Source organism: Psittacula echo (genome assembly GCF_963264785.1).
Source record: "Psittacula echo genome assembly, chromosome: 4".
Lineage (NCBI taxonomy): Eukaryota > Metazoa > Chordata > Aves > Psittaciformes > Psittacidae > Psittacula > Psittacula echo.
The window spans coordinates 114,967,436-114,989,754 of record NC_137738.1 but is presented as its reverse complement, the minus strand read 5'-3'; the positions used below and the strand labels follow the sequence as shown (position 1 = coordinate 114,989,754).

The window sequence follows — 22,319 nt, the reverse complement described above, 5'->3', positions numbered from 1 at the left end:
TGAAAATGCTCTGTAAAACAACTTAATAAACTTGCTGTTCTGTTACCCTTGAACTAGTGTCTGGAAGTAGAGGTATAAGAGTGATGTGAGGAGGAAGTCTGGACAGCTGAGAGTGTAGTGAAAAGACATTTTTTTTGCTGAACTGGGATATCCAGAAATAGGTGTATGCAGTTGTTCACATGCACTGTGTTTAGCTTAGTTGTAACTCATTGAATCACCCATGCTTGATTCTCTCAAGTGGTATTTAATTGCATCAGGGATGCTGAATTGGTCGATACTTGGCTAATGTGCAAGAATGTATGAAAGCTTGCAAAACTTTTTTTCTTTCTCTTTTCCCTAAACAGAGCGCCTGCTGAAGATGACCTTGGAAGAAAGACGCAAAGAGTACTTAAGGGAATATGTTGCACTGAAAAATATTCCAACATGGATGGAAGACTTAAAAAGTAAGAGTGAAGGTGATGGTGAGTAAACCAGGAGAATCTTTTTAAATATAAACTATTCTGTTTTCTCAAGCTGAAGTTGCTTTTTGGGGGGGCAAGGCTTAGCACCTGTCTTGCTACTAACAGTGTCAGCCTAACACGAGGAAAAGAGCACTTCAGGGACAAGGGAGAAACCCCCCCCCAAAATTTCTTAAAGCCTCACTAGTATCCCCTAGTTCTTCAGGTATCCCAAGAAAGAGTCACAGCACCACCTCAATGTTACCCTTATATGTGTAAGATTAGCTATGCTGGACATGGGTCTTACTTCCCAGATAGTCCAGCAGTCAGCCATGCCTGATGAACTTTGTCTTTGAAACTTAGCAAGTGTAATAATATGGGGAATCCAGGCAAAATAGTGGTGTTCTTGTAGGTGGCTGAAAAGCAGAGGGGTAGTGTGCAGGTTGTGCTGTTTTCTGAAAATGTGGAAGTGGGAGAAGATTGGATTTGAAGCCTGTCTTACTTATGGTCCTGTCAGCTTTCTTGGGCTGAGGAACATGAGCCAAGTCTGGATTAACTACCCTTCTCTTAGCATGTGCAGCATTATCGTGGTTATGATCACCAGTAGAGTTGTCTAACTACTTCAGTGAAGGCTGACCCAAAAATGGGAATCTGATTCACTTAGGGAATTCTGGATTCTGTAGCAGTGCCTTGTTCTTAGTCTAGTTGCCTTTAATTGACGTAAGGATGTGAAAGAAGAGAGATGACTTTTGACTTTTGAGCTGGTTAACTCTTTTTTTTTTTTATTTATATTTTATTTTTTTTATTTCTGTGTCTTGATATCCCACTTGGCTGAAGCTTGTGTGTTTTGGAGGAGGATCTGACTATGAGAACTAAAGTGTTTCCTGCTTCTGCAGATACAGGAGTAGTTTTCTAACCCTTTTGATATCATTAAGGGCAAATAGTGGCCTGTGTGAACAGGTGTGTAGGGTAATCATGGGGCTGCAGGTGAATGTGGTCTTTATGGTAACACTTCAGGTGAAGTGAGGCCTGGAACTCATCAGCTGTTACTAATAAAATGGGAAAGCTGTAGCACTTCTTAGCACAATCTGGAGGAGGTGAGAGATTTGCAGATGTCATAAACAACTAATGTTATCGTCTACTCTTAAAAAGGATATTGAATGACTTTTGAAGTGTAAATGTCAGAGGTTGATGAACTTTTCAGCACTGATTAGTAGTTGTATTCTAACAGTATCCATAAATCTTTCTCCTATTAGAGTAGCTCTTTTATATCTTAGAATACTATGAAACCTGTCCATCTATTAAAAAAGGCTGCATAAAAATAAAACAGATTACCTGACTTTTCCAAGTGATATATGGAGAGATGCAGTATGTCATGTGGTTTAACTGGGAGACTCTTTAGCCATTCTAACCTAGGCTGCCTGTATTTGAACTACTCTTGGATTCTGTATAATGTGCTGAAATTTCATAGATCTTATATTACTTGGGCTGCTGAATGTGACAAGGTGTGGATTCACATTGCAATTGCTGTTACACTTCACATAAGCCAAATGTCAGTGTCTAATATGCAGGTATTGAATCATGGCACTGGTGAATTCATTTTCTCGTAGCTTCTCCTGCACTTTTTCTGTTAGTACCAGTACACTGCAAAAAAAAAAAAAAAAAATGCTGGGAGGCAAAAGTTGTGCTAAAACACTGCTACTTGAAGCTTTTGTTACACGGTACATTCCAGAGAGAAATATCTGCAATCACTTGTTATCTTTGGTGTGTTTGTTGTAGGTAAGCCATGTGGAATAGTGGACCTCTAGAAGGACAGACTGCTGAAATGCTTCTGCATTTCAACTGATCAGTACAATTAAATATGTGTATTAATGTGACTGTTACTGCATGCGTTTCACACTCTATTTCACTTAAATGTTGCCCTCACTTTGGAGGTATCAGGGCTAAGAACTGTCTGAGCTAAAACAGTGAAAAATTTGGAGTTTAAGTCTTGTTGTGGGTGAGAACTTTTACTCTGCATACTGGGACATGTGGAGGGCAACTGGTACAACCTAAATGAGACTCTGGAGAGAGCAAGTGAAGGCCCAGGTAGGAGGAAATTGGTCATGACTTAGCAGTGCCATGCACAAGTTCTGATATTTTATTCAAGTGAAAAACTACTTTTTGCAGTGACAAACTAAAGAGGTCTAAAGGGTGTGTGTGGGAAATCATCTGTATGCCTGTCAAGCCAAACCAGCAACTGATGGTTCTTTACCATTTACTTCTAACACTGTATACAGTGGCAAAAATGATGGATTGATTAGTAAAGTGTGGAGTGGCTGTTCAGGAAGACTGATGAGGAGAAATCAAGAAAGCAACCAAGAACAGCTAAAGTGAAGCGGATGCAATCAATCAGCTGCTGGAGTAAGAAGCTGTAGGAGAAGGGCTGGCAGTAGTCCCTGTAGATACTCAACTGGAGATTAAGGGTGTTCAGGACTGCACACTTTTTTGTACTGACTGTTAGGAAAACTGCATGAAAACCACAAAAGCTTGATGGTACCTATTTATAAATGCAAATTTAAATGAACATCTCCCCACATTGGGAGATTCCAGTCTGGAAAACTAACAGAAGGTTGAAGAGTCTGTGAGGAGCTGCTGGAACTGAAATGACCTAAAAAGTTCATATTGGGAAAGAACCAATCTAATTGCCATGATATCTCTGTGTGTTCTTTATTGACAAATTTGGAGAACATACCTCAGATTGCAGATGAAAGCATTTCTTCCCCATCCCTCCTCCTCTACCCTTTGATATGAGGTTGTGTTTAGAACTAAATTCTGAAGAAAACGGATAAAGCTTGGAGTAAGTTGGTGTTAAGGTAAATTTTGGCAAGGCTGGCAGTCTTTATAACAGAGGGATGTAAACAATGTAAAGGCATTGAGGAGTAAAGTCAGGGAATTCTTAATGTCAGCTGACAAGGGCTATGTCTCTTGTAACAGCAAAGTCTTCGCAAACATTTGGCAGTTGAAAGCAGCTGTGTTTAGTTCTTATCTTTGGTTTGCTCTTCTGTGACTAAACCAAAAGCCTACAATTTTTGCAGGTTTACTCATGTGGACATGACTAGCTGTAAGAAATCAGGTTGGTGTGAATTTTGCTATGGAATTTGGTCAGTATTTCTGATACTTTTTGATATGGGTAGTGTATGCAATGTGGAATGCAGGGACTAAGCCCAGAGCCCACTGCTCTGAACTGATGAAAGCCAGCTGAGGTGGGTATGTGTTTGCAGAAGGACTACATTGTCAGCACCCCAGGTTTTGTGTACAAGTTGCCAGGCTGTACAAGTGAACCTTGGAGATCAAGTATGTAATGCTGTCCCTTCTTCCATTGCTGTCATTGGCAAGTGGCCCTCTTTAATGTAGAAGGAGATGGTAGGAGGGGAAAAATTTTTGGTTTTGAAGTAGTTCTGTAAATATAATGTTTGCTTTAACTGCATGTATTAACAAAATAAGGAGTTGTGCACTGTGGAAATGAAGAATGAGCTTGTCATGAAGGGCTGGCTAGTACCTTTATACTGTAACCCATTGTTCCTCCTGCTTCTTATCCTTCAGATGCACCAAAGGCAGACACATCTCATCTGTTCAGTTATGTACTTTGAAGCAGAGTTCCTTCCTCACAATATGCTAATAATGGACTTGTATTTTGAAGCTCTGGAATTTGTATACCTCTGTTTCAATGCTGTTTATCATATACTACTTGATGCTAGGCTTTCATCCTGTAGAGCAGTGGTTGCTTATGTTTTGTTATGCTTGGTGAATAAAATGTCACCCTATAGATGAATAGAATGTTTTTTGAAATCAAATATATATATATATATATTAGCTCTTTCTTAGGTGCATACTTATTCCTTTGTTGTCTTTGCTCTTCAGTGGGGAATGTGAGACCTGACTTCAGAAAATGTTCTTGAAAGCTTTTTGAAAAATCAGGGTCTTGGGAATTCTGTTGTCACTGAGTTTTGTGTGTCACTGGTAGAAAAATGTTTTGTTGCATTAATGGGCTAATTCAGAAAATAGAATAAGTTACATAGTTTAACTCGAAGTAGCTGTCAGTCAGGCTGAGTCTCCCAGCCTCTGGGATTCATGGCCCTGGGATTCATAGCAGCAGTGCCAAGAAAACAGCAAATTCAGGTGATGGTTTGAAGATCTTTGCTAATGGTGACAACTACTTTTGATTGGATGAAGTTAAAATGGAAGGACATAGTCACTGTAAAGTTTATATTCATTTAAGATTAAATGACATAAAAGGTCTGCAGGTTTGGTTTTGTTTTTTTTTTTTTTTTTTTAAGTCTTGAAGTATGTTTAGATGTTTGGCAGCCTCTGGATTTTCTTAGAAAATTATATGGTTCAAACTGTATTCAAATTAATCTACTTTAACATTGAGGGTTTTATATATAATAGTAAGGTTTGGATTGAATGAAAGCATCTTTGAACTCTGAATCTGTAGCTTTCTTAATAGTCAAAGTGAGTTGACACAAGATTAGAGAGACAAAGCATCTAGATGAGCCACTCAAAATGCTTCATGCTGAAAAGAAATTGTATGGTAACACTGAGCTCCGTTGACCAGCATCTCTTGAGCTAGTTAACTAACCACAGGCAGTGCTGCATTCTTCAGAGCTTCAGGCCCCTGTGGCCCTGTTTGATATGAATATCTGTTCTGCGGGAACTAGGAATCAAGGTGATGATCATCAAACAGCCTTTGGAAAGTAATGCTGCTACTAAGCTGCAGTGAAATTCAGCCAGAGAAGTGAGAAATAGCATCTCTCTCCACCACTCAGTTTTCAGTGAGTTATACAGGAAAAAGAAATTACGTTCTGCTAGAACATTGATTGTCAAAAGTTGCCTGATGAGCAACAAGTTCTGTCTGTAATGGCTGTGTGAAATGAGTATGCTTCAAGACTGCCCCCCCTCACCAAACCAAGTCCATCAGCTTTCACTGTTTTTTTTCATACAGTGACTTTAACAACTGTCTTTTAGAACTGATTTCTAGTTGAGTGACAAAGATGAAAGTAAATCGAGATATGTTAGCTCAGTGTGATGCTTGCTATCTGTCAGTCAAAGAAAATGGTACTTTTGCTACTGAAACTCTTTCGTTAAGTTCACAGTACAGCAGGTTTTCTGCAGAATTCACATAGAAAACTGCATTAACTTGGGTGCCACAGTTCAGGATCTCCTGCTATTAGCTGTGGCCTTGAATGTGAATTCCAGCTTTGCGTAAACTCTTGCTGTATTTGGTTTTGTCCTTACTTCTATATTGGCATGCCACTCGGTTACTCAAGCTAAACATTTTATCATGAGGTCTCTTGAGGACTATTGTGTTTAAGGTTGGAAAGCTGTGTCATTTGAATGCATGCTGAGATCACTGCTTATTAATTGTCTGTAATAGCTGGGGAAGCTCAGCTAAGAGTCTGCCATCTGTAGCTTCTATGGACTGTGTGAAGATCATGGTAATGAAGCCTTTTGAATACTTAAGAAATGACGTGCTTTTTGTGAAAGAGGCTATAAACCTGTTTGTGCATATCTGTTATCTGTCTGTTACTCCTTTGCCACTTCAATATATGCCTAAGTGTGGTAACATCAAAAAAACATGTCTGCAGCTTATAAGTCTGTTCTAAAGGTGTCCAGGACTCTGTGCCCATGGCATAGTGTGGAGTGACTTTAAGGCTGAGGTGGTTTACATTTGGAAAATATGGAAGGCTGCCAGAGTGATGGGGAGTAACCAGAGTCCTGTGTGCTCTAATTCTCCCAGGCTCTCAGCTGCCCTTTGGGAATCTGTCCTGGACAGACACAAAGTTGTGGAGTGGTACAAATTTGACCATCTGATCTACTGACCTCCCCACTCTTCTCCTTTCCATATCATACACCTGAGCTATTCTTTTCCAAAGATACAGCCTTGTACAGTACAGAGAAGGGGGGAAAAAAGCTCCAGGTGCAAGTTTACTTGAGTGTAAACTGAGAAATAACCTGGGGGGAATGGTGGTTTGTTTTTCGAGGCAAGTATTCTTACCTAGTTAGTGATCCCCTGATACAGGGGGATAGATTGGAGTGTTTAGTATAGTGGGGAAATGCAGTATACCAAAAGAACCAATATGTATTCAGTTGACCTTATAATTCCCTGGTGAGCGGCATGCATATAACCTTTATAGGATGGATTAGCTGTCAAAGAAATGACACTTGCAGTACAGTTATCTGTAAAGTGCTTTTGGGGAAAACCAAAAAAAATATTTTCCTTTCAGCAAGTGTGAGAGATGATTATTAAAAAGCAAAAACAAAAAATCAGCCCTTTTTATATAGATTAAGTACATATAATCCAGTGTGGCTAATCTTTCCTCTAAGAAAATGAATCACTTGTCTTTGATGTAATTAAGATGATGACTTCTTTTTAAGCTGCTGTTCCATGATTGTTTTCTTTTTTTAACAAGTTAAGTTCCACACAGTGTTAAGCTTATACAGGTCCTTGATAGAGCTATTGTTTTTTGACCTTTTGCATACAGCTGAGAGAACTCTTACTTCCAGGGGCAGCCAACTCCTCGCAGGACAAGAGTTAACCCCAGGAAAGGATGCTGCTTTCAAGAGTAAATTAGTATCTTTACTGAAGTTCCACAAGCTCTCAATGTGTTTTTGAGAGTAATAGAAGATGGAAATGCAAAGCATGTCTGTGCCAGAAAGAATATTTCTAATGTGTAAGTGCTGGTGACATGAGTCTTGACCGGATTAACAAGTCCCAAGCTTCTGTTCCACATGCAGTATGAGAAACAATCCTTTTTTTGTAGCTGTTGAACATCACTGTGCACTGAAGTTTTGTACAGAGGTCCCTAAGGCAGTGCTAACCAGTGTTAGAAAGTCTAGATGATGTACTGTGCTGTCAGCTGGTAGGCTTGCTCAGAGTGTGAGGAAGGGTGGCTTTAGCAGCAGTGATGCTGTGTGTAAATCAGTATGTGCCATTCCTGAGAAAGTGCTGAGAGAAGCCCAGGGTTTCTCAAGTTCCAGCCTGGAGTTTCTCAGTGGCTGACTTGTCCCATATTCAAGACTAAAGGAAAGAAGCATAGTAACTTCCTGAGATATTTTAATATGTGCAGGGGGAAAGAATAGGTTATACAACTTGGTTTCTAGTAGTTTGTGTTTATATGCATGTCTGTCTTTTCTCCTTTGATTATTGTTTCTTTCTGTTACCTTTTATTGTGTATAAAGGATGAGCTTTTGAGCATGGCAGGCTGCAAGATCAAGTCCCAAAATTAATTTCTTGCTCTACAAAGGCAGTTTGAGAAAGTCATGTAGTTTTGCTCAGTATGGTAGCTTGGCTAAACTCCTGATATATAATTTATGATGGATTGTGGCATATGTCCTCAGAGTCTTTTGCAGACAGATGTGAGCCAATGTACCAGCCTCACTAGAAGCCATGTGTCTTCAATGAGGCTGAGGCCAAGATCAAGCTGTTATATTTACCCTTGTCATTGCTTACTAATGTAGACCTTTTGCCCTGCCAACTGCCTATGTGACTTCTGCGTATCTTCAAGTATAGGTGGAAAAAGCTGATGGTTCCCCTGCAGAAGACTGGGACCCTCTTTTGATAAGGTAGTAAGAGACTGGTGTGGCTTGTCTTAATTGACTGTAGCTTAGATATGACAGACATTTATGAAGGTGTTGAACTATTGCTTCAAGTAGGATTTGCTGCGTGTGGCTAACAATAATTAGTGATCACACAGGGTAGGCCTGTCGACTGCTGCTGTCTGGATCTGGGAGGCTTAATCAAGCCTGAAAATTCACTGCCACGTATGAATAGTGGTTTAACTCCTTTGATAAGGTGGTGGGATCACTGATGCAGTTGAAGCTCACTGAGCTCCCTGTTTGGACCATATTAACCAACTTTCATGCACAGCTGCATTTGCTTCATGCACAATTAAACAGTTGATTACACATGTGTTAAAAACCCAATCACTGGAAAGTAGATAAACTTGGTTTCCCTTTTCCAGTTCACTAGAGCTGAACTGCTCACCACTTAGAAATGTTTCCAACAAATCAACGAAGTTGTTGTACTACTAACTGTGTGAAGTGATATGTGGCTTTCTCTGTGTGAGGGCACCTAGCTGATGTGCCGTTGGAAAATCCGGTTGACATGGAATTCCTCATCCATTTAGGAAGTGCTGTGTACAGATGTGTTACGATGCACAGAAAATTCTCTTCTGTGCTGGAGAGAAGGCTCAACAACCCAGTTTAAATACCAACTTGTATTTCGCACAGCTTTGAAAACCACTGAAATTACAATTGTATGTGTGGCTTCATTTCACTAAGAAATAACTCTTACTTAAATGGGGAGGCAGGAGGAAGCTACTCAGACTTGCAGCTGTTGCACGTTGACTTGGCATGTTTGCAGAAATGTGTCAGGTGTCTCTACCAAAGTTTCCAGATGTGTTTTTTATTTTGTGGACAGGATGCTATAGAATGGACATCTTGCAAAACTAAACCTCTCAGCCTTCTGCTGCTGTAGCAAGTACATTTCTTTCTGAAAGTGGAAGTAGTTCCCTACATGCAGCTTTGCACTAATAGCATCTCTAGAGGTTCATGGTCAAATGCTGAGTTAGAAAAGACTGCTTTGTAGTTTAAGAGGATTCAGTCTGAAGACTTTGATCATTTGTAATGCCTATATGAAGAAAGTGTAGAACTGGTTGCACGTCTATGTTGCTTTAAAACATTTACCTTCCTTATCCTGCCCTTTGTTTTTTCACAGAAGCTTTTTTTGTGTGCAGATAGGGGCCTTTTTGATTGTCTCCTTCGTACTGATGGTTAGTCTAAAGGTGTTGTAGATACATGTTTCTCATTTGCTGCACAAATATGACTGGTGGCTGAAGTTCAGCCTGTATTGGATTTATTCCTGTATTGTTAATCTTTTCTGTGTGAATAAGGTACACTTTAAAAAAGACACTGCTCTCTTCACTGGCAAAGGCTCTGACCGCACCACCCAAGTCTTAGTAGGCAAACGCAGGGTCTGTGAGAATGAAGACCCTAGGCCCACTGTAGGAGAGGATCTGGTTTGAGACCATCTTAAAAACCTAAATGTACACAAGTCCATGGGACCTGACGAAATCCATCCATGGGTCCTGAAGGAGCTGGCGAATGAAATTGCTGAGCCACTGGCCATCATATTTGAAAAATCATGGCAGTCAGGTGAAGTTCCCGACGATTGGAAAAAGGGAAATATAACCCCCATTTTCAAGAAGGGGAAAATGGATGACCCAGGGAATTACAGACCAGTCAGTCTCACCTCTGTGCCTGGCAAAATCTTGGAGCAGATTCTCTTGGAAGAAATGCTAAGGCACATGAAAAACAAGGAGGTGGTTGGTGACAGCCAGCATGGCTTCACTAAGGGGAAATCCTACCTGACCAATTTGGTGGCCTTCTATGATGGGGCTACGAAACTGATCGACAGGGGCAGAGCAGTTGACATCATCTACCTGGATTTGTGCAAAGTGTTTGACACTGTCCCACATGACATCCTTGTCTCTAAATTGGAGAGACATCAATTTAATGGGTGGACCACTTGGTGGATAAAGAACTGGCTGGATGGCCGCACGCAAAGAGTTGTGGTCAATGGCTCGATGTCCGGCTGGAGACCGGTAACGAGTGGTGTCCCTCAGGGATCGGTGTTGGGACCTGTCTTGTTCAACATCTTTGTCGGTGACATGAACAGTGGGATTGAGTGCGCCCTCAGCAAGTTTGCCGATGACACCAAGCTGTGTGGTTCGGTTGATACGCCGGAGGGAAGGGATGCCATCCAGAGGGACCTTGACACGCTTGTGAGGTGGGCTGATGCCAACCTGATGAAGTTTAACCATGCCAAGTGCAAGGTCCTACACCTGGGTCAGAGCAATCCGAGGCACAGCTACAGGTTGGGCAGAGAAGGGATTCAGAGCAGCCCTGCAGAGAAGGACTTGGGGGTGTTGGTTGATGAGAAAACGAACATGAGCCGGCTTCAGTGTGCGCTCGCAGCCCACAAAGCCAACTGTATCCTGGGCTGCATCAAGAGGAGCGTGACCAGCAGGTCGAAGGAGGTGATCCTGACCCTCTGCTCTGCTCTCGTGAGACCTCACTTGGAGTATTGTGTGCAGTTCTGGTGTCCTCAACATAAAAAGGACATGGAACTGTTGGAACAAGTCCAGAGGAGGCCACGAGGATGATCAGGGGAGTGGAGCACCTCCCGTATGGAGACAGGCTGAGAAAGTTGGGGCTGTTCAGCCGGGAGAAGAGAAGGCTGCGTGGAGACCTCATAGCAGCCTTCCAGTATCTGAAGGGGGCCTACAAGGATGCTGGGGATGGACTCTTCATCAGGGACTGTAGTGACAGGACAAGGGGTAACGGGTTCAAACTTGAACAGGGGAAGTTTGGATTGGATCTAAGGAAGAAATTCTTTACTGAGAGGGTGGTGAGGCACTGGAATGGGTTGCCCATGGAAGTTGTGAATGCTCCATCCTTGGCGGTGTTCAAGGCCGGGTTGGACAGAGCCTTGGGTGACATGGTTTAGTGTGAGGTGTCCCTGCTCATGGCAGGGGGGTTGGAACTGGATGATCTTAAGGTCCTTTCCAACCCTAACTATTCTATGATTCTATACAAATGTACTGTGTGCTTCAGTGCTGCCAGTTTGTGGTAATACTTAATGAGCTTGTGTCAACTGAAAGCAAACCCCAGACTTTATGCAACTGTCACTGAGGGGCTGGACCAGTTATATTTCAAGGAAAACTTAGAGTTCCATTTTCTTTTCCTCCCCCTTTGCTCAGTTACCAGAGTTCTTATGGGGGAAGGGTTTTTAAGTGTATTGCAAATACCTAAATCCAGACAGAATAGGTGGTGCACACCAACATACACCTATATTGACTTAACAGCTTCGAGGTTAGGCATGCAGATGAAGATAAAGCTAAATCTTCCTACTAACAGCTAGTGAGCTTGTAGCTAACTGCTTGTGAGTTTGCTTTTCAAGTCCTTAAAGCAAGCAAGTATGACTCACAACACTAGTGGGTCTTAACAGAGTTCTCTTCAAATACTGAAGATGTTCCGGTACATCTTGCTGTTTGGATTAAAGCCCTAGTCTGTCTTAGGCTAGCAAATTACATGTGGTAGCTTGGGGAGTAGGGGAGGGGGAATGCTCCAAGGTAAGCACTACCTAATGTCTTCATGCAGAAAACATTATCTTCTGTACTTGCGTAAAAGCTCACCTACCTGCCCCCGGTACTAGAAAACTGAAGTTTCTACTCCCTGCTGGTAAGCAGTTGTCACTATATCTCATGCTGAGAGGTTCTTGAGTGACAATGCTGTGAAATGTTTGCTGGCAGTTTTGCAGAACTTTCATAGTTTGCTGGTAGTAACTTTTTACTTCTAAGCTCCAACAGTAAGTACTATGAAAGGCTGTAATGCTCAGCTGGAGAAGCTGTTGCTTAGCAATGGTACAGGGAATTCAGAAACCAGAGAACATGGAATAAAAGTTGTCTGACTGCTTAGTAAGCTAATGAATTTGTTTTCCTGCTATAAACTTAGTATATATATTTCTACTTGATGCTATGTGTGCTGTTTGCACCTATTAAAAATGAGTTTTCACTTCTTGGCTAATAATATAGATGCTGCTGAAGTCTGAATGCCTGGTTGGTCATGAAAAGGCTTTTCTGCATGAGTGAAGGAGTATGTGCTGCTGATAGTGGTAGTTCTGGATGGAGGCTCATATTTATCACAGGAGGTACTGGATTGATTTGAGCATACCAGGCAGTTGTATGCATCCTGTGATACTACCAAGACGCAGCTCTTGTAGTGAAGGTGATCTGCTTTGTCTTTAAAGGGATCTAGTGAAGCAGCATTATATGTAGTCTTTTAGCTTGATAGAAAAATATGAAGCCATTTCTGTGACACAATGAACAGTGGTCTAAAGGAATGCAATATGTTTTTCTCTCAGTTTTTGAACTTCTACTGTTACTTACAGATTGATTGTAGTAGAGGATGAAGCAGTATGAGCTGCATATGATGCAGTGTAGTTCTTGCCTTCGTGTGACCTAGGTTGACCATTTAACATATTTCAGTACAACTCATGCTGCTGTTCTGAAGAAGGATCTGTGTATCAAAAGGCTCGATATCCCTCAGGTTGAGATACTGATATTCAGGCTTAGGCAAGAACTTGGTAAATACACAAACAACATTTTAATTCCAATATGTTGTCACAGGGTCCTGAATCCCTCTGAAGACTCACATTAAAAAAACAACTAAGGATGACAGTGATTGAATGAGTTTCTTCAAATGCACAGAGCACAGCTCCTTCTGGGTCACAGCTAAACCAGCAGCCTGTGGACCCTAAATCATGAAGTCTCAAGCCAGCAGAAGCAAGCATGGCAGATGAATGCTGACTCTCCAAGCAAACACACAAATACCCAAGGGCCTCAGCCTACTTATGTCGTGTCTTTGCTGTCACTTGTACATGCTGCTGAAGTGAGAAGACTTTGATTTAGAAATTGACAATTGCTTGTCCCTGCAGACCAGGTTGCATCACAAATAGGAATGGAGAATGTGTTCCTTTCCTTGTCCTCATTGTTTGTTATTACTGATTTCTCAAACTTGGGTCCTCAGTTCTACACTCTGTACCAAGTCTTCCCTTGTTTTATAGAAACTTCAGAAAAAGGACAAGCTTCTCCATTCTCTCTCCTCACTCTTCTCGCAGACTTAAAGGGTGTTCTTGTGTCTCAATTTTGTTTTGTGGGGAACATACAGAGCTGTGTAGGATAGACTGAGGGAAAAGTTGGAACATAACTCTAAGAGTTTGGGTTGGAAGGGACTTTAAAGCTTATCCACTTCCAACCCACTGCCATGGACAGGCACACCTTCCACTACACCAGTTTTCTCAAAGCCCTGTCCAGCCTAGCCTTGAATGCCACCAGGGATGGGGCAATACTGTGACTGTAAATACGAGCCTATACTTGTCAATCTTGTTTATGGGCTACTGATAGCGATAGCATCATATTTAACTTGGATCAAGTGAATTAATTCTGGGCTCTTTCCAGTAGCTTTAGAGGGGTGTGTTACAGCGCTGTTGACTGGATGACAGCATGTGGTACATTGAATGTGGGCTCCAGTGGACATCAAGTGATGTACTTTTCCTCAGGTGGGGATATTTCATACCTCCTGAAACACCTTGAATGGGAGATTGCCACATCTTCCAGGTCAGGAGATCATGCTGAGTGCTACATCAGCAAATTTGTCAGTGTTACAGAAGTGGGAAGTTTAGTTGATGCACCACATGAGCCACGAAGATGACTGAAGGACTATAGCATCCCTTCTGCAAGGAGAGGCTGAGGTTTAGCCTGTAGAAAAGATGCCCCAGATGGGATCTGATCTATGTTTATAAACACATGATGGGAGCTCCATACTCTTCTCAGTGGTACATAGTGACTGAACAAGAGGCAATGGGCACAAATTAAAGCAAGAAATTCTAAGCATAAGAAAACATACTGTGAGGGTGGCTGGACACTGGAACAGTTGCTCAGAGAGCTTGTGGGGTCTCTTTGGAGATACCAGAAATCTAACTGAGATAGGGTCCTAGACAACTTGGTTTGGGTGACCCTGCTTTGAGCCAGGGAGGTTGGACTTGACCCATCGCTAGAGGTCCCACCCAACCTCATGGTGTCTGTATGCCTCAGTCTTTGTGCTTGGCTATAGTCTTTGGCTAATCCAATTATGCCATTTGGTAATTAGCTGAAGCAGTGTGTATTGGCAGAGTGTGCAGCAGCCAGGGAGAAGGTGTTTGTGTTCATCATCAAGTGCCTTTGACTTGAGCGTTGTGCTGAATTTTTGGCTAGGTAGGAAGTGATTTGTCTGCAACAGATGTTCCTTCTTGTGCTTGGGTTCTGATCTCATTTAAGTCCAAGCAGTGATAGAGCAAATCTGTACTACAAATCTGAAGTACTAGAGTGCATCTGTGAATGCTTTCCCCCTGGTGATGGAACATATGGAAGTAATGCTTATCTTGATTTAGATAAGCAATTGCCTTTCCGTACAATCATCCATGGTTAGTAGGAGTAGAAGCAGGCACGTAATGTAACAGATCTCACAATCTCTTTTCTAACATTCCGTAAGCCGATGCAGAAACAAATGGGATGGAAAGCTGTGTTGTAAGTGGAGTTTGTAATTGCTAATAGTGTGTCATTTTTAATCTGTACAAGACACTTGTAAAAACAAAGCATTAGAAAGGAGGCACTGAGGGGTAGAGCGTGCAGGGTGCGCAGCAGAATGGTTGCTGCACATCTCTCTGTAGTCAGATGCACTCTTAAAGCTCGCTCAGCTCCTTTGTGTTTTCAGCAGCTGAAGGAAAGCGGATGAATGTCCCAGTTCAGACTTTGCTGAGGATTCTCCTAGGAGTGGAAGGGCTGGCTCTTGGTTGGGGTTGATGTTGGGGCTCATATCCCTTGCTCAGTTTCTTTTCCCAGCACTGTTTCCAGATCAAGTTACAGAGTGCTGTTGGCGAAGCCTTCCTTGTGGGGGTACGTGTTTCCATCAGTAGCTGTTGTAGTTGGGTTGAGATAGAGGGCAGGCTTATAATTTGTTTTTAACTTGGAATTAATTTACTTCCTTCAGCTGTGAATCCTAAAACTGACTATGAATAATGAAAATCTCCCATTTCCAGCTTTGTTTCTTGCAATTCAGTCAGTTACTCCTGTCTTTATGAACTAGATGAAGAAAACCATGAAGTTGTCTGACTGGTTAAACAGAATTTAATTTTAATACTGTAAGCCTGTGAGCTGAGCTGCCGTAAATCCTCTTCACTTGTTTTTTCTTTGATTCTTTTTCTCTTATCTGCTCTTACTTATGAAGTGCCAACAGCCTTTTTCTTTGCCATAGATGTCGCTTTATACTATGGAGCTTCAGTAATTGGTTTTACTACTTTGTGTACTCTACTCTCTCATTATCAAGTAGTTTTAAAATGGAAAAGGTGGTTTGCTTGTTTTTACAAAAGCTCTTTCAGCTGTAGGCTTTTCTCCTCCCTTTGGTTGCAAATACTTTGATATTGTTGAATGGTTTTATGCAACTGGATGTATGAGATCTGTTTCAAAAATGAAGATACTTTAAAGTGTACTAGACTTTAAAATCCTGGCTATTTTTGCAGTGACTGGGGCTGAGTTGGTGTTACAATGATATTAGGTTGGGGCCATCCTTCCTAATCGCACCAGTCGAGCAGATTCATGCCCTTTATGGGGGCTCCCTCTAGTGAGCTGTTCTGGAAGACCTTTTTCCTCCCAGTTTTGAATAACTTAGACATGTTCTTTCCAAGCACAGTTTTTGGTCACTAAATCTAATGTGCTTTTCTGCACATGTGTAAGATGTAAAAGACCTTTTCCTTTGGTGTGAGCTGGAAGGAGTTGTAAGTAAAGCTGAGGGACAGGACTTCATACTTAATGATGTGGCTCTGTGGACTCACAAATGTTGGGAGCATGGTTAAAGGCCTGATGGGTGTGTCGTAGGAGGAAAAGCTCAAGGAAGTTGGGTTGTATAGACACAGATGGAAGATGATGGCATGGATCTGGGGGGAAAAATGGTGATGGGACATAAATTTTCAACTGCTTATGGTGAAGTTTTTGTGCTCTTAATATATTCCTGAGGCTGGGGCAGAGAGGGAAAGAGGAGGACGTAGAACACTTGATGTCTCCACTGTTGCGTCTCTTTAAAAACAAGTTACACACCAGATCTTTGAGGAATGATGTAACAGGATGAACTCTGTCATGTGTGGGTGCAAAGATGATTTAGTGACCACTGACTTTGCTTTGATAGGAGCTACAATAAACTTGTTAGCAGTACCAAAGCTAATTGTCTTTTTTGCTTTGTTTCTGTATTGGCTTTTTTGCAGTGTATTGCTACATTTTCCTGGCAGATGTTGTTTCTTGATATTCTGTCCCCACCCCTGGTCAAAATCACCCCAGAGAAGGGATGGATAAGACCTGGATTAAGGATGATTAGTAGGCAGAGGAGAAAAGTTTGAGATTTCTTTAGGTCAGAGAAATGTCAGAAAGGCTGAGAATGCACTTTGGGAAAAAATTCCAAGCCTGTAATGCTTACGAATTGCATTGATGTTGGGTGTTGTGTATCAGTTTTGACTTTGTTAGGAAATGCTGTCTGCCAGCCCCAGAGATCGAACAGATGGCGAAAGAAAAGCAGTTGTCTCTCCCACAACTATTTGTATGATGTTGGGATTACTTTTGTAATTATTGGCATATTAGTAGTCTTGTTGAGTGTCTTTATGAACAAGCCTTGGCTCTCCAGGACTTCCATCAGCATTGAGCATTCTTCTGTAACAACCAGAATGAAATAAAGTAAGTGCAAGTACAATTCCTCCATTAAATCAGACTTTTATTGAAAGAAATGAGGGTAATCTATCAAAGGTGTACAAGGCAGCACATGCTTTTATTGCTGTGTTGTATTAAAGGCAGGAGTCATCTGGGCTCTTCCTAGAACAGGTAAGGGACTTGCTGGAGAGGACATGGTAGATTGTATAGGAGTATTGTAGAGTGGTTTTGTGTGGTTTTTGTTTTCTCATGAGGCAGTGAATTTACTGAGAAGTAAAGGACAAACCTGTGATGGCTGTGGAGGACAGAAAATCATGAGGTAGTGTTGATGTAGCTGCCTATAGAAAGAGTTAGATGAACTTACAGGCCTGTAAGAAATCTAGAGAAGGACTTTTTACAAGGACATGTAGGGATAGGACAAGGCGGAATGGTTTTAAATTAAAAGAAGGGGGATTTAAATTAGATACTGGAGAGAAATTCTTCTCTGCGAGGGTGATGAGGCCCTGGCAGAGGTTGCCCGGAGAAGCTGTGGCTGCCCCATCGCTGGCAGTGTGCAAGGCCAGGTTGGATGGGGTTGGAGCAACCTGCTCTAGTGGAAGGAGTCCCTGCCTGTGGCAAGGGGGGGCTGGAACTGTGTGATCTTTAAGGTCCCTTCCAACTCAAACCACTCTATGTTGACCTTGCTGGTGAACTGACTAAGGGACATCTCTGCTTCTCCTCTGAATCTGAAAGTAGTGATAATGAGAATTAGCTTTTTCTTATTGTGCGGTATCTGTTGTCTTCATGGCTCTTCCTGGTTGATTTCTTTTATTTGTTTTTGTATCCTATTGGCACAAATACTGTAGTATCCAAACTGTAGTTTCTATTTAAAACTAACTGGTTTTACTGTGGAGAATTCGGTGTGTTTTGATTTGATGTAACTAGTGTTGCAGTAACTTGGGTGGGAAGTGGAGGGGGAGGATGATCGGATGTACTTTAAATTGGCAGAGTTCCACTATGATGCTCACTGGAGAGGGAGGGGGAAAGCAACTGTCTTACTTGCAGGCAGAATGCGGTTAGCATGAAAACAGATAATAAATCAGACTCTCTAAATTGGTCACAGAAGCTGATTTGTATTTTAATACAACTCAGCATCTAACTGCAGTGGGTATCTTCTGTTGAAAAATAGATGAACAGTATAACTTTTAGGTTAGAGTGACACAAGGTTCTTATGATAATGAGAACTTGGTACCTTTCCACAGAACTGCTCTTTGCTTTGGTTAAGACACTGAGGGCCATCTGGTGGCAATGGGATAGTTGCTTTTGGAGCCAAGTAGAAGAATTAAACCCCTGAATAGACACACTTGAATACAAAACTACCTTTATGCTAAACTCACAGTGACAACATCTGTCTTGCTGGAGGTGGCATGGGTTTTGCATGAGGCATGTGATAGCTAATCTAAAGTAGAATAGAGTGGGGCGGGTTATTTTGGAGTGGATGAGATAAATGATGATTTCTGATAGCAGTCATTGGTGCTGAAGTCAGAAGAGCAAGATCTAAAGTAAATGTTCTTATTTCTACTTATGGGTGCTTATGATGCTGACAGATCTGAGCAGATATACTAAAATAGGTGGAAATTGATTAAAGTGAAGGTTGATGTAAAAACTAAAGAGCCACGTTTGTTTGTACTGCTTATACCTTCTCACTGTACCTTCCCTTGAGGTGTTTTTTTACTTAGAAATAGATTTTACTTCTCAAGATTGGAACTATTTCCCACTTAAGCTGTCACTTTAGCAATTTAGTTTTATTTCTGGCCAATATATGAACTTGAGCCTCTTGAGTCATTTGGTTTCTGTCAGAAAGAATGAATTTAAAAACATAATCTAAAATTCAATGAAGCAATTTTTCCTTCTCTCGTTAGTTCTTTAAGTGGAGATCTCACAATGCATGACTAGGTCAAGCTTTTGGCCAGTATGTGTTTGAGGTAATCAGACTGTTACATATATTGAGTATGATGCAAATGAAGTGAATTGGTGATGTTAAAATTAAGAGTTTACTGGAATAAGGGACCTATTGTAACATTGTTCAGTCATCTTTTGAAAGCTGATTTACATTGTGTCTTCTCTCTCACACCCTTTTCTGACCTGGTCTAGTTGATCTATTTAAGGTGGCAAAGCTCCAAGTGTTAAACGTGCTGGTGTTTTCATTCAGGCTTTTCTTCTCTGCACTACCTGCTGCCAGGGCTGTTGGCAAGTGGAGTTCCTGTGTGGTGTTTGCATTTGGAATAATTCTGTGTTGGATGAATTGCTGCTTCAGTAGCAGGATTATCTTAACTAATTCCAGAGAAAAGTATTGGATCTAGCTTCAAAAAATGTGGATGTACATTCAGTTTTTTAATCTATGTTGGTAAGGAATCAGTGCTTCATAGTAGCTCATATTTGGAAACAAATACAAGGCAAGTCGCGTGGTTTTTTTTTGTGGGAAATGCTATGATCTTTGTGGGTTACCGGTGCCCTCTCGAGGCGAAACGGAAGGATGCTGCAGTCTGACAGAAACAGTATAACGGAAACTGCTGAGATCTGCTCTGGACTTGTAAATACCAGTCTCTGAACCACGTTTGTAATCTGCTTTTGATGCTTTCTTGGTTTGTAGGTGAAACTGCCAAAGAAGATCTTCAAGGGAAGAGAAGTCTGAGTGAGAAAGTTTCTCTCTACAGAGGTGACATTACACTGCTTGAGGTCGATGCCATCGTTAATGCTGGTAGGTGGTTAAATGTTTTGGATTATGTCATGAATGTCCTTTATAATGCCACATTACAAGTTTGAACTTTTCAGAGTTGCATAAAATTGGTGTGTTCTGTGGAAATTGGTTGAAAACTGTGGGTTTTAGCTTCATTTCTCTGTATTGTGTATCTGTTCATCCTGTGCACCTTTTGTGACAAGGATTGTTGGGAAACTTTAATAGCATGGAAAGGAAAAAATAGTGATCTTCTATGCATCTCTTGAGTAGCTGAGACTTCACACTTGATATTGTAGAAGGCTGAATTTGATTTCTATTGCAGTACATTCTGGTGTGTTTTTATAACTCAAGCCATTTATGGGCTAGGTAATGTGAAAAACCTTACCAATTAGGTGATAGGAAAACTGAATTTTTTTTATGTGGTTTGAATATTTGCTGTCTTTTAGGGAGATCATATTTGTCCTACAAAGTTCTGAATGTTTTGGTATCTCTTCTTGCTTAGTGGCTGTGCCTCCATGAATGCAACATAAAGAGCTATGTGTAGCATCTTGTGACAAAAAGGGGGGGGGGGAGGTGTGACTCTGCAATTAGCTTGTATTTGCATGAGGTTATAATAAGCTAATTTGTCTGGTTGGGAAGGACTATGGGGAAGGTTTACTTTTACACATATGTTCACCCAAATCTTGCGTGTACTCCCCACCCCAAAAAGAATACAGCCTGTGCGTCTTCAGGCTGGAAGTTTTTCCCTCCCTAGTATTTGACTGGCATTGTCCTTAGCTCTTAGGAGCATGGATTTGTTTTCAAGTGGTTTTGGTGTTATTAATCTATCGGAAGGAAACATACTGCAATATCTTCTCTGTCGTAGAATTAAGTGTAGGGGTTGGCCAAAATTGTTATGCTTGTGTGGAGCTACTTGACTCATTTCCGTAAAGAGTAGAGAAATGTTGACTTGTACAGTGTAGAAGTTATTAAACAGATTCTCTTGGATTGCTTGATGTTGTTCTCTCTGCATGGCTCCCTAACTTTACAGTGGAGACAAGCTAGTAGGTTTTGTGAAGTATAGGTAGAATCCTTAGTTATCTCAAAATGCATTTTGCACTCCAGCAAGTAATGAGGGTGGTATATCCATGCAAAGGTTTTTAATCTTATAGTTAACTGAGGCACAAAAGCCTTTCTAAATTACAGACAAAACAACATGGTAACATGACCCTCTCCTCACTGGGATAGTGAGGCCTCTGAAGCTTTAATCCTCTAATTTCCCTTCTCCATATTCTGTCAAGATGACATTCCCAGTAGTGCTTTCACTGACTTCCTTACTTGATTACTCTACAGTAACTCATTATTGGCATACTTCTCTCAATTTATGTTTAGATTCGTGGTTCATAGGCCTGCCCTGAAATACAGGCCAGAAGTAGTTGCAGATTAGCTCTAGAACAGGAATACTTTGATTTTTCTTGATTTAGAGGGGCTTTCTCCCATTCTCTTGAAATGTCCAGAAACATATATCCTGGACTGCCTATGACTTTTATCTACATTTGGCAAAAAGGAAGAAGTTGTTTCTACTGATGTCTTCCCTAAGTAGGCTAAAGAGAAGTTGGATCTGGGCTGAATGAGAGATTCAGATTAGATGTTGGTAGAACTACTCATTGGAAGGGCCAGTGATGCTTCAGTGCATTGGGCTGATAAATAGCAGCAGTCTTAGGTCAGGGCATTAGGTATGGGAGGCTTTTTGAGTTTCTTCTGTCCCTCTTCTGTAATCTTTTATATTTCCTAAAGGGCATAATACGTTAACTATTATGAGTTGTTAATATCCTCAGATTAAAATGCTAACCTTTAGTTACCTTTAAAAATGAAATGTTATCTGTATGTCAGTGCAGTAATTAAATTTAAAGTGTAAGCATTTGATTTGCTCATAGTTTCAGTGTTAACTTTTTATTTTGAAGTTAAACCTAGACATATTGAGGGATAGCTGGAAAGCTGAGTGAGGAGGAGGATGTTTTGGTTCAAGTTCCCTATTATGCAAAAAACTCAAGTTGGTGCACTGAAACACTGAGGTTTTTTTTTTAATCAAAGTTTAAGTGAAATTGTAGCATCTCTTGGATGGTATCTCAAAACACATTTGTGCACTCTGATGCTTTTGCAAAGAACTCCTTTGTTTTTCCTTCTGTAACTAAAATTTATCCAAGCCTTAAGGAGAGAAAGCAAAAGCTAGTTGCAGTACTAGCTTCTGTGTGTAAGTTGAATAAAATGCAGCTCATCAAACATGGAATCTGAGACAGACTTTTTGGAGGTAAATCTGTGCAAGTTCTTTTCATGCTTAAAGCCTTTTGACTAACTTGAATGTTAATGACCAACCCTAACCTGGGGCTTGCAACTGGCAGAAGGAAGGAAGAGACCCTCTTTAGGCTTCCTCTCTGAATTTAGGAATTCCATTAACTATTTCGTGTAATAAATAATTTAACATAGAGCAAGTCATATGCAAGTTAAAGCCCCAGGAAGGTATTTAGTTTGAATGTTTTCATTTACATTGACTTACGTAAACAAAAACATGCTGTAAATAAAGGGGATAGTATAGCAAATTCTGGGGCTGTGGAAGGGTTCCAGGTGGTTCAGATTGTCTCCAGATTTGGATACAAATATATTGGCAGTTATATTTTTGAATGCCTGCCTGAGGGGTAAGCGAGACATCAGTGGATTTACTTGATCACACAGGGTGTGAGACTGTGTGGTAACTTGCCTGTGGCACTGACTTTTACTGTCATGTCCTCCTTTGGGCTTCCAGATAAACAGTGTGACTCTTCAGAGTATGGCCCAATTTATTTCTGAGCT

The 22,319-nt window shown here is 41.1% G+C and overlaps 1 protein-coding gene across 1 annotated transcript in view; it reads left to right on the top strand.

The window, feature by feature from the left end:
* The window catches only part of MACROD2 (mono-ADP ribosylhydrolase 2), a gene marked incomplete at both ends in the record, with an annotated part of 889,218 nt that overhangs the window by 4,170 nt on the left and 862,729 nt on the right, over nucleotides 1-22,319 (top strand). Inside the window, 2 exons of the mRNA XM_080615786.1 lie at nucleotides 345-461; nucleotides 19,404-19,511. Coding sequence (XP_080471912.1) covers nucleotides 345-461; nucleotides 19,404-19,511 — 225 coding nt within the window. The remainder of the gene's footprint in view (nucleotides 1-344; nucleotides 462-19,403; nucleotides 19,512-22,319) is intronic.